Below are 12,543 nucleotides of genomic sequence, written 5' to 3'. Positions count from 1 at the left end.
TCACCTTTCACATTCTGAATAATTTGTAGAACTGTGCAGGTAGAACTAGTCTCAAATGAATGGAGTGTGCATCCATCCAGCCTGACCTCATATCCTCCTGTCCTTTCAGACCCGTCTACTGGCTGGGTAATGACACCCTGAGGGTGTCTGCTGCCCTTTTTGCTGAGAATCGCAGAAGATTGTGCCAGGGGTTGAAAGGCAAAGACGGTTTGGTACCAAAGTCAGTGGTGTTGCTGCAAGGGGGAGAGCAAACCCAGAGATACTGCACAGACACTGATGTCCTCTTCAGGCAGGTGGGTTTTCTATTTGCTTTGTTTTTGCATTTTATAATCCATAACCAGACTCTTTTAAAGAATTTCACTTTTTAGTTTTGCTTTCTGTGCCCCTTGTGAAAAATCAACGGTAACAGATCCGGGAGAACAATACGTTTAAGTTTAGCTCTACCTAATCAAATATGAAGCCCTCCATGTAATTCTCTATAGAAATCACTCTAGATGTGTTTTAGTTTGTTTCCTTTAATCATTTTTTTTCTTTCAGGAGTCTTTCTTCCACTGGGCCTTTGGAGTGACAGAGGCTGACTGTTTTGGAGCCATAGATGTGGACACGGGGAAATCCATTCTTTTTGTTCCTAAACTGCCTGAAAGCTATGCTACTTGGATGGGAGAGTAAGTCCTACTAATCCTCAAAAGGCTTTGTACGCATCCAACACCGACAGCAGCATGGGAAAGGCCTTAAGTTAGGAATTTAGCAATCATGTTCTCCACTTCAAAATGTTTTTTTTTTTTTCCTTTTTTATTCTAATTTCCTTCTAGGCAGCTCTGTTTTAGTCAATCTGGGGAGCATTTCGGGCCACAGATCTTTCATAGTTCGATCAGACAGATCTGAACAACACTGTAAAAATAGGAACTTATAAATAGGAATATTTAATACATTTCGAAAGAAGAGATATTTCATGTGAGGTGGTGTTGGTAAAATTTCTACAAAGCCAAAATGCAATGAAAGTTACAACAGTTAGATCACCTGAGTTTAAAGGGTCACAATCATGTTTTATGCCTTTACAAAAAAGAACAAATAACATTTGACTGTGTTAAAATAAGGTTGTTTACACCAACTGTTTGTCCTTTTGGTGTTTAGACCCTGTCCTTTTTGAGGCTAAATAGAATTTCAGCACCGTGCAATGGGCAGACATTAATGGATGTGGCGCCATCTGCTGACAGTACCACAGAATTACCATAAAGCTTGATGGTTACAATTGATGCAGCTGTTTTATTTCCCTCCAGTCATGTGGTGTTATTATGGATATACACAAAGGACTTTAATTACTAACAAACTGAGCAAAACTGTAAAACACAAAACTAACAAATAATGTACCAGTGGGATGTGGTAATCTCTAAGACAGGGTTCCCGCGGGTTCTTAAAAAGTCTTAAAAAGTCTTGAATTTAACTTGCCTTATGCTGTAGGAACCCTGTAAGAAAAAAACTGCAACCAGAATGAGTTACTGGTATTTACATATAACATGATTATGTGCCTTAAAAAAACAAAGACTCAACAACTTGCTCTGCATACCCAACTGCATTGTAACATTTTTTTAATTAAATTAGAAACTTGATCAATAGTCTGCTCTCTTCTCCCGGTCATTTTGTCTGTATCTTTGTCCAGGATCTTCCCTAAAGAGCACTTCAAGCAGAAGTATGCTGTTGATGAGGTGCAGTACACCTCTGATGTAAGTATATGTTACCTTTCCAGCTGCTCTAATGTGACCTTTTCTGCACTGTAATGGAATTTTTTATCATTTTAGAACCACAGTATGATGTTTTAATGGTGACTAATAGTTTTATCTGCAAATCTAGTCCGAAACAGATGTTGTGCCCTGCTATCTGATTACCCTGATATTTGTTTATTATCATATGGCAAATTATGCGAATCCCAAAAAAATAATACTGCAGGTGAGCTGACATCATGTTGGTTAAAAAGGAAACAGAAATAAACCATAGAGAATCATGTAGAAAAACACTCATGTCTGTATATGATCATTGGAGTCATATGCATGTATATATGAAAAAATAAAGCTGTTATGGTCAGTCTTTTTTATTTTTATGTAATAATAAAAATAAAGACAATATTTGGCTTGTTAAGATGTGTTGTAAACTAAGTTGTTGTTCAAGGAACCTTTGGAGATGCTAATGTAAGCTTTAGGTAAGCCCTTTTACCTAGTACATTAATTATGATAAAATTTGTTACATTTCCCATTTCTAAAGAAGCTAAGAGTTTTTAATTTAGTTATATTTTTACTCTTCACTGCATGACTAATCAGCTTGTATTCGTAATATTTCTACATCTCAGCTCCAGCATAAGATGGTGATCTGGTCAGTTTTGTATTTGTCTGAATCTAAAACCACTGTAAGCATGTAAACTCATTCCCTAAATCGTTTAATAAAATGTAAAAAACAATATTTTGAAAATGAAAATCTGTAAATTGTTTTATAAATTAGAAAAAAAAATAATTAAAAAAGTCTGGAACCAAATTTATTGCAAACTTTTAGCAATAACCTCCTCCCTTCATCTTGGATTTTATCTTTTGTAAAAAGTGTTGAAAGTAGAAACATTTGGAATGTATGAGAGTTGAACCAGCAGCCTTCCCTGTAAAATAAATGTGATCAAATTTAGAGCTCCTTTCTTTCCATAGCAGCAAAAGGAATGAAAGGTTGCTTTATTCTTAATGTTTGCTTCATATAGAACCACTTCTCATCTTCATTTCTCTGTAATCTGTTTCACTAACGGTACGTGTTCTAAGTTGCTGAGATGGGCAAAAATTGAGACAACCTGTGGTAGACTGCAAGCTAATAATTAGCTCTGCAAGTTTATGGACTTAAAGAGCAAAGTTGACAGTAGTTTCTTCATTCTTAAATGATTCGCAGGGCCAGCTTTGTTCCCGTAGAGTCAGCAAACTTTTAATGATTCAGAGATAAAATCAGAGGGAGAGATATCCCTCTCTCTGCTTATCTCCCTTTTGTCACATTGTTGTTGAAAAGATGCAGAGCTTTAAGTAAATAACACCCCAGCATCAACAGGCTGCCATGGATTGTTTAGGAAATAAAAATTATTTAGCAAAAACTGAAAAATATACCACAGATCAGCTCCAAGTCTTCTTTAAGGAAAGTTGATAGCACTGTTGCCTTGCAGCAAGAAGGTCCTGGGTTCAAATCCTGGCCAGGGGTCTTTCTGCATGGAGTTTGCATGTTCTCCCTTTGCATGCGTGGGTTCTCTCCAGGTACTCCGGCTTCTTTCCACAGTCCAAAAACATGACTGTTAGATTAATTGGCTTCTCTAAATTCTCCTTAGGTGTGAGTGTGTGCATGAATGGTTGTTTGTCCTGTTTCTCTCTGTGTAACCCTGTGATGGACTGCCGACCTGTCTAGCGTGTACCCCGCCTCTCGCAAGTAGACAGCTGGAGATAGGCACCAGATTCCTCGCGACCCCGCTTGGGATAAGCGTGACAGAGAATGGATGGATGGATAAATGATATGCAAAACAATCATTAGTTTGAGCCCTAATTGATATTAGATGGAATTATTTTATTTTATTGCTGTTGGGATGACATGCTGATCTTGTTCCAGCTCTAGATCTGACATTTCTTCTGCTTTTTTTTTGGCTTACCTCTGCATGCCCGTCTTTGGCATATCTGGAATTTGTATCACTTGAATCCTTGGCAACAATTATTGACAATGAGCTGAAAGCATATCTATGAAATAAAGAAGTAGCTTGAATTTATGTTGAATTTTGGATTTGTGATTGAGTCGCTGTATTTAGATAGTGTTGTTGCTGTTTCTAACATTATTGTAAATTCATAGTTCTTATTATTTTATAGTTGCTTTTTGTCTTTATTCCCAGAAGATTAATTGCTGATTTTTGGTCAACGCAAGTTTGAAATGAGAAAACTGAAGAAATCAGTTACAATAATTAAGATTAAAACAAAAGTTTAGAAATTATGAGATTTTTTTTTTATATACCGTATATATATTAGAGCTCCACAGCAAAACTTTTCACTCAAATTCCAGAATGCTCAAGAACTACAAAAACAGATTAGGGATACAAGAAGATGATGAATATGGGAACATATCATGATTTCTTGCAATCCTTGGGCATATTGCTAATGAGATCCTTAATCTGCCCAGGTGTTGATATTTAAACATACTTCATTGCATTTAAGCATTTTTGGTTATTATTAAGACATTGTTTATCAAACCAGCCAATATACCTAATCTTAGCAAAGTCAACATGACTTCCTGAGATGTTTAAGCGTTGAAACACAGATGGATTTTTTGATGTTTATGCTGCGTGAGGCAGACTCTTGTCATCAATTGTGCTGCTTATTACTGGAAAGGTCACAGTGTCAGAGTGACCTTTCATTATGATGACTGATTCTGGCCCTTTTTGAAGCTCTGCTTGAAGTCTGACTCTTTTAATTATTTCCTGTAGATTGCTGATGTCCTCTCCACCATGAAGCCATCATTTCTCCTGACTCTGGTAACTATCATTTAATCAGCAGAATTACTTCTGATGATGTCTTTTTGTATCGGATACTAAACAGTTATTGAGTCTTTCTGTAGCTCAACTTATAAAAGTGAAATAAAAATTAAACATAGAGGTATTTCAGCTATCAATAAACATTATCTGAAAGCATTAAGGGTTTTTCATTGCAGCTATAAAGAAGAAATTATTATAGAGTGGACCAGAAGTTTTAGTTATCCCACATATTTCAACAGCAATGAAGTATATAGCTTGCTCTTAGCTGATCTACTCATGTGTAATAAAGCTAAATGTAAAGATCACTGGAACTGAAGGAATATTTACGACGGAGTATTGAGGCCAGGCTAGAGATTTTTTTTTTCTTCTATTTCGAGAATAAAGACCTAACATTACGAGAATAAAGTTGTAATATTACGAGAATTAAGTCATCATACCACAACCTGTTTCACAAAGAAAGCTTCAAGTGCCGACCAGCAGATGGTGGCCGACCAGCTCCACCAATCAGCAACCTGAGTCCACTTTGACCTGCTGCCCATTTGATGCTGGTGCTGAAAGATTTTCTTATTTGTCAAGAGCCAGAGCCAAAGTATAACTTCACATAATGCTCGACATTCCTCATTTTAGGAAAGAAAGTGCTTCTTGTAGGAGTAGACATAAAATACAACTTGTTTCTCGTAATTTTAGGACTAGACTCTCTTAATATTTAGCAATTTTTTTCTCGTAATATTACGACTTTATTCTCATAATTTTATGACTTTATTCTCATAATTTTATGACTTTATTCTCATAATTTTATGACTTTATTCTCATAATTTTATGACTTTATTCTCGTAATGTTACGACTTTATTCTCATAATTTTACAACTTTATTCTCTTATTTTATGACTATTCTCGTTGCGACTTTATTCTCAGAATTTTATGACTGTAAAAAAATATCTCTACCCTTTCCCTAATACTCCGTCGTAAAAATCTGATAACAAGACATGGCTGCTGAATGCATTGATGAACCAGGGAGTGCAGGCATGTATCGGCCGATATGCTACAAAGTGAGTAGATAATACAGGAGCTGGGCTTTTGTGGTGCATTCGATCACATCTTGTACAATAGATTGTCTCAATATTTGTGCTGGGACATGATTAAAATTTCAATCCAGTTAATTACAGGATCTGTAATTAATTATTCACATTTTTACTTACTGTGTTTGCTCTGAAGCTCCTCCTCTGGTCGATATGGACTCACTGTAGATGTGGTTACAAACATTAGCGCTGAAAATATATCTCCTATACCAACATGAGTTCTCCTGAGAGGGTTTTAAAGCTTGGAAACCACTACTGGACAAACACTTAGGATACTATTGTTACATCAAATTTATGTTTTCACAAGAGAGTGTAAATTTAAAGGTTTATTCACGCATTGAATTAAACATAGTTAATTAAAATCAATGCGTTCAAGCCCTTGTAGATATCTAAAACAATTTCAGGAGGATTACTTTTTTTTATTTTCAAATGTCATGACAGGCTTATTCCATCCTTCCATCCATCCATACATACCCACTGAGCTGTTAGTTTTATCCCTACCATATGTTCTCTGGTAGAGTTGGAAATCTGATCCCTTTGTTTTCATTTTAAGCGTGGACAGAACACCGATAGTGGAAACACCTGCCGTGAAGCCTCCTTTGATGGAATCACTGGGTATGTTTAATTTGCCTCAATTTAATTTTTCCCCCCCCCTTTTTTCTGAGTATTGGTGGTTTTTTTTCCAAATGTATTTTGATAACTATAATTAGGCTTTACTCTTCTTTAGAGAAATGTGGTGTTGTTCTTTATTCTTATTCTGCCTGCTCATATTTATGTTCTGTATCTTTTCATAGATATGTTTTATGAACCGCTTATAGATCATTACCTTCCATTTTGTTTATTTTGACCTTTCGCCTTTTTTCTCAGATTCCAAGTAGACAACAAGATTTTACACCCAGTCATTGTGGAATGGTGAGTTTGTTGAACTGCATTTTATCCATTATGGCTGAGAAAATTTGCCTCAGAGGCTCCAAAATGTTTCTTCAGCAGAATTTTTCAACAGTCAACACGTCCTGGGGAAATGTATTTGCGCTTTTAATCAGGGTGGTGGTTTTCTACTTCTGTTTTTCTCCTGTCTGAGGCAGAAATCCCTCTGCATGGAGAGAATGAACTACGTGCTTTCCTGGTTGTCTTTGTTGTTAGAGTTTGAACCCTCCAGATGAATTGATGCTTTCAGAAATGAGGAAGAGTGTCGTTCAGTCACACCTCTTGGAGCGCAGAGCTGGATTTAACCCTTTGCCTCCCTCCTTTTGCTGGAAGCAACAAAGATCTCTTTTAATTGGTTTCCTATTTTATCTTGTGTTTTTTTTAAATAGCCGTCGGTGTTTCTACTGGTTACCATTGCCGAACCTTTATTTTTGAAATGTATCCATAGCAATGCTTCAAATAAATGAGAAAATAAAGTTTATTTATAATAACTCATTGAATTTGAAAAATAACCCATCCTTTCCTTCTCTATACCTACTTGTCATGCATGCCTGCATAAGCACACCCTCGCACCTAATGGTAATTTAAGGGGGCATACTGTATTTACCTCCTTATATACAGAGCAAGAATGTAACATAACATTAATATTTTTGGGCATAGGGGAGAACATGAAAACTCCATGCAGACTAGAATTTGAACCCAGGACCTTCCTGCTAACAGCAACACAACTAACAAAGCAGCTTAATACACTCACCGGCCACTTTATTAGGTACACCTGTCCAGCTGCTCGTTAACAGTTAATTTCTAAGCAGCCAATCACATGGCGGCAACTCAGTGCATTTAGGCATGTAGACATGGTCAAGACAATCTCCTGCAGTTCAAAGCGAGCATCAGTATGGGGAAGAAAGGTGATTTGAGTGACTTTGAACGTGGCATGATTGTTGGTGCCAGAAGGGCTGGTCTGAGTATTTCAGAAACTGCTGATCTACTGGGATTTTCACGCACAACCATCTCTAGGGTTTACAGAGAATGGTCCGAAAAAGAAAAAACATCCAGTGAGCGGCAGTTCTGTGGGCGGAAATGCCTTGTTGATGCTAGAGGTCAGAGGAGAATGGCCAGACTGGTTGGAGCTGATAGAAGGGCAACAGTGACTCAAATAACCACCCGTTACAACCAAGGTGGGCAGAAGAGCATGGATCCATCCTGCCTTGTATCAACGGTTCAGGCTGGTGGTGGTGGTGTCATGGTGTGGGGAATATTTTCTTGGCACTCTTTGGGACCCTTGGTACCAATTGAGCATCGTTGCAACGCCACAGCCTACCTGAGTATTGTTGCTGACCATGTCCATCCCTTTATGACCACAATGTACCCAACTTCTGATGGCTACTTTCAGCAGGATAATGCGCCATGTCATAAAGCTGGAATCATCTCAGACTGGTTTCTTGAACATGACAATGAGTTCACTGTACTCAAATGGCCTCCACAGTCACCAGATCTCAATCCAATAGAGCATCTTTGGGATGTGGTGGAACGGGAGATTCGCATCATGGATGTGTAGCCGACAAATCTGCGGCAACTGTGTGATGCCATCATGTCAATATGGACCAAACTCCCTGAGGAATGCTTCCAGCACCTTGTTGAATCTATGCCACCAAGAATTGAGGCAGTTCTGAAGGCAAAAGGGGGTCCAACCCGTTACTAGCATGGGGTACCTATTGGCCGATGAGTGTACATAACTAAATACAAATCCACCCTTGCTATAACATTTAGGTCCCAATTGATGGAAGTAAAGCTTCTTATCCTGTTACTTATATAGTATTTTATCAAGTGGACTTCAGTTTTTGTGGCTGAAAGTTGTTAACCTAAAAACAGCCAGATGCATGTCTCGCTCCGCCTAGCTCCACTCACATACATCTGGGAACCCGCTCATTGAAAGTGATTTCCCCAACCGAATTTATGGTCTGTCCAATCAGGACGCAGGGCGGGTGTGTCCTGGAGTGGAGAAGCGACCGTGAGATTCCAACAACAATGGCGGCTCGCATTGAGGAAGCAAGCGTTAGCACTGATGCTGCTATTTCTTCTGTGTTGTCCAATCTATCTGATATTGTTTCATTAAAAGAACATCAGAGAACGGCTTTGAAGGCTTTTGTTGGTGGAAACTATGTTTTCCCCCTTCTCACGACCGGATTTGGCAAGAGCTTGATCTACCAAATGGCTCCTCCTCTCACAGCGTCACGGGTTAGCTTCGGTGTGAGTGGTTGAAATAGCACGTCAATAAAGATGACAGACAAGTGGCTTATCCAATCATATGCAAGGAATTTTGATAAGGCCCAGCCTTCAGTAAAGGCAATTCCTATGGCGGTTTCCCAGATGTATGTGAGTGGAGCTAGGCGGAGCGAGACATGCATCTGGCTGTTGTCAGGTTAGAAAGTTGTGTTCTTAAAAAAAAAACTTCTCAGATTTTCTTAAGATTTGAAAAAGCTAAAAAAAGAGGTTTAAATGTTTTCATGAAGTGAATTAGTTTGTTTTTTAAACTTTTCAGGAGTTTCCATGTGTTGGAGTGAGGATCTTAACCTGCATCCTGACTAAAACCCCATTAAATCTGTGTATCTTGTATTAAAAAGAAATCAATCTATATTTGGTTTTAAAATAATATTTGGACATAATTTTAGTTCAGTCTTTAAAAACTTTAAAAACTTAGTATCTCTAATGGTATAAAATGAATTCCTGAAGATGGTCCACATGCTGTGCATCTTTTAGATTCATTAAGTACTGCTCAAAATGGTTTAGAATATTCTTTTTTTTCTTTCCTTTAAATATAACCAGTCATGCTTATGTTTAACCAGGAAATAGATTCCTGGATGTCTTCAAACTTGGAAACAAAGTCCAGTGGATTGTTTTTTGTTTTGTTTTTTTACTTTTTTAGAGTTTCTATGACCTGGATGACTGAAAATCTTCACCAGCATAAACAGTCATGATCTGAATTTCAAAATATCAGAAGTTAACAGATTTGATTTAAATTTAGTACCTCACCTTTCACATTTCCTGTCCCCTCAAATCCAGAATAAGTTTTACATACTCCTGAAATGTTGACATATCTTATGTTTGTTTTCAGAATTTGCGTTACTTTCTTACCTTCTTTAACAATTTATTAAATTTCCAACATGTCTCAGTTTGAAAGTTGCTTAGGTTGAAAACCTGTGTGTCATAAGCAATTGTATATTAAAAGGTAAAAAACAGACATACCAGCATATAGGTCTACTTAGTAAAGTTTTAATTGCTATCTTTTTTATTATCCTTTTACTCTCGATTGTTTTTGTTGCAGCCGTTTGCTGAAGACTGATATGGAGCTGGAGGTCCTGCGCTACACCAACAGGATTTCCAGTGAAGCTCACAAAATGGTAATATAATCCTTTATTAAGAAGGATCATGAGAGGTAGCTTTAAGAAAGGAAGAATTTAATTATTTAAGCAGTTTAAATCAAGAAGTGGTTAATCCAAAAATCAGTGCAGAAGTTTAAGACTCATTTAGTTTACTGGTACTAAAAGGGTCATAAGACGGTTTTTCCTGATAAATATATAGGGAAGAAATATAGAATGTAGTGCATAAATGTAAATGTCCCATGAAATAATAAAATGACTATGAATTGAATAGATGTAAATAGATGGCTGCCAACCAATGGGCAGAAGTTCAGCCTCTAAGACACATCCCTGCTCATTTGCATAATGAGGCAGAAATGCAGACAGAAATTTAAAGACAGGCAGAAATAAATAGCACTGAAGAAATAGATTAAAAAAAATACAAAGTAAGAATAAAACAAGACAAAAATATCACATGCTCATAAATAAATACTTAAAAAATAGGTAATAGATAAATAAAGTTGAAGATTATAACAAACAATAAATAAATAAGGTAATTATTACAAAGGCAAATAAATAAAGAAGCTTATTAAATAGATGTATACATTTATGTCTCACAATATAATTTAATTTCTACCTACATTTATTTGTTTATTGTATTTTTGTGGGCAATTAATTATATGCTTATTTATTTATTGAGCACTTATTTCTGTATTTATTTCTGAATATGGCAGAGTTAGTCCTCCATATTTTGTAGAGCTCCCCCCACAGGTTTGGTGGACAGATCAGTGGATATTATCGGCTTATAGCCCAGTGTGGCTTATAGATGTACGTTTCCAGTTTTTCTAAAAGCACTTTCAGGTTCGGCTTATAGTAAGGTAAACTCTATAGTCTGGAAAATACTGTAAATAATTCCAAATCCATTAATGAAAGTGATTAATCAAACTATTGTTATTTATAAACAAAAAAAAATGTATTTACTTCAATATATATAAAGGAATGTTAAGTGAGGTTTTAAAGTTTTCGAGTCTGTTTCATTGTTATATATTAGGTCACAGGTAGGGGTGCACCGATAAATCGGCCGGCCAATCGATCGGCCCCGATTTCCTTAATTTAGGTTGATTGGTGATCGGCCGATATTTACATATGAAACCGATCTTAACCACCGATCTATTTACCTCCGCGAGTGTCTTAAAATCAGTTGCTACTCCATATTTTTTCTGATCTTTTGTTGAAGTTTTGTTTTTTGAAATGTAAAAAATCAAAAGACCAATGTTGTAGTCTTAAGTTTGTTTTATTTAATTAATATTTATTGTTTAATTCATTTCTATGTCAAGGCTCTACCTCATGGGCAGTTAAAACAAGTTTATAATGGTTCAAGGCTATTGTTCAAGGGCATGTTTTTCAAGAAAAGATTGTAACATTGACAGTGAATTGCGATCTTGTAACACAGTGTTGGTTATAGCAAAAATAAAAAAAAATAAAAAATCGGTATCAACCAAAAATTGGAATCGGCAGGTCAGACTTTTTAAAGATCGGTGATTGGAAATCGGCCGGAAAACTGCAATCGGTGCACCCCTAGTCACAGGCTGAAAGGTTTGGGATCCTCAGAAATAGAGCACAGGTCTACGTTAACACAGCAGGGTTTCATGCTGTTTTTGGTTTTTGTTTTTCTAAATCCTGATCTTTTTTCATGCTCTTTTACACCACCACATAAATGTGACCGCTGTCAGACCTTAATCTGATTGGTTCACAGAGGAATTCAACTGTCATCAGAGATGTATGTCATGTATGTGTTGGAAAAAAAATTACTAGTGGAATCTGATGACTCCGTGTTTATTTATAAATCTGTTTTTTCAGATTGAGATTTGTTAGTTGCATTCTTTTTAAGTTAAATTTTACAGATCACCTTCTCTTCACCCAAAACAACTCGCTCTTGCTGCGCACTTCGACCATTAGAATGTTGCTACTAACTTCCATACAGACCAATAGAAATGCATGTTTGCTCCTCACTCCAGAGAAAAGCCCAGAAGTGAAGAGAATAAGATCTGTTCAATGGAAATTTGGGAAAAAAAAACAATTTGCAAAACTAAATTTAAGGAAAAGAAATTTGGAAATGAAAAGAGAAGGGTACATTTTAAAAAACAATTATATTTGCTTAGGAAAGAGTAATTTAAAGGAAATAGATGAAAAATAATTGTTAAACAATAATAGAAAAATAAATCTAGAAATAAAGTCTAAAACTTTAGAATTTCTGTATTGCATTCTTTTCAAATATTAAATTAACAAAATGTGTTTTCTCACATTTCAATTAACCAAAATTTTCTTTGCTTGCAACAATAATGCAATAAAATTTATTTGTTAATAATAATAAGGGCTTAAAAATTATAATCTTTATCTGCATGATATTTCTTCAGGTGATGAAAAATGTCCGACCTGGAAAGAAAGAATATGAAATGGAGAGGTGAGTGTGAATGTTTATCCCTGAATGTGGAGGCACCACACCTCCTGGTTTATTTTCTGAGCTGTTTGTTCTGTAATAATTTTAGATTATGTTCATGTTTGTCTCTGTTGTATTTTCTGTTTGGATAAAAATTAGGGCTGCAACTAACGATTATTTTAAAAATCGATGAATCGGCCGATTATTTTT

At 36.2% G+C, this 12,543-nt stretch overlaps 1 protein-coding gene across 1 annotated transcript in view; it reads left to right on the top strand.

Annotated features, from left to right (window-relative positions):
- The window catches only part of pepd (peptidase D), a 22,209-nt gene that overhangs the window by 4,448 nt on the left and 5,218 nt on the right, over positions 1-12,543 (top strand). The window contains exons 2-9 of the mRNA XM_015383967.1: positions 110-293; positions 538-665; positions 1,661-1,724; positions 4,481-4,528; positions 6,161-6,222; positions 6,475-6,519; positions 9,860-9,935; positions 12,311-12,357. Coding sequence (XP_015239453.1) covers positions 110-293; positions 538-665; positions 1,661-1,724; positions 4,481-4,528; positions 6,161-6,222; positions 6,475-6,519; positions 9,860-9,935; positions 12,311-12,357 — 654 coding nt within the window. The remainder of the gene's footprint in view (positions 1-109; positions 294-537; positions 666-1,660; positions 1,725-4,480; positions 4,529-6,160; positions 6,223-6,474; positions 6,520-9,859; positions 9,936-12,310; positions 12,358-12,543) is intronic.

Source organism: Cyprinodon variegatus, unplaced genomic scaffold (genome assembly GCF_000732505.1).
Source record: "Cyprinodon variegatus isolate N-32 unplaced genomic scaffold, C_variegatus-1.0 Scaffold299, whole genome shotgun sequence".
Taxonomy (NCBI): Eukaryota; Metazoa; Chordata; class Actinopteri; order Cyprinodontiformes; family Cyprinodontidae; genus Cyprinodon; species Cyprinodon variegatus.
This window is presented reverse-complemented; position numbering and strand designations above follow the sequence as displayed.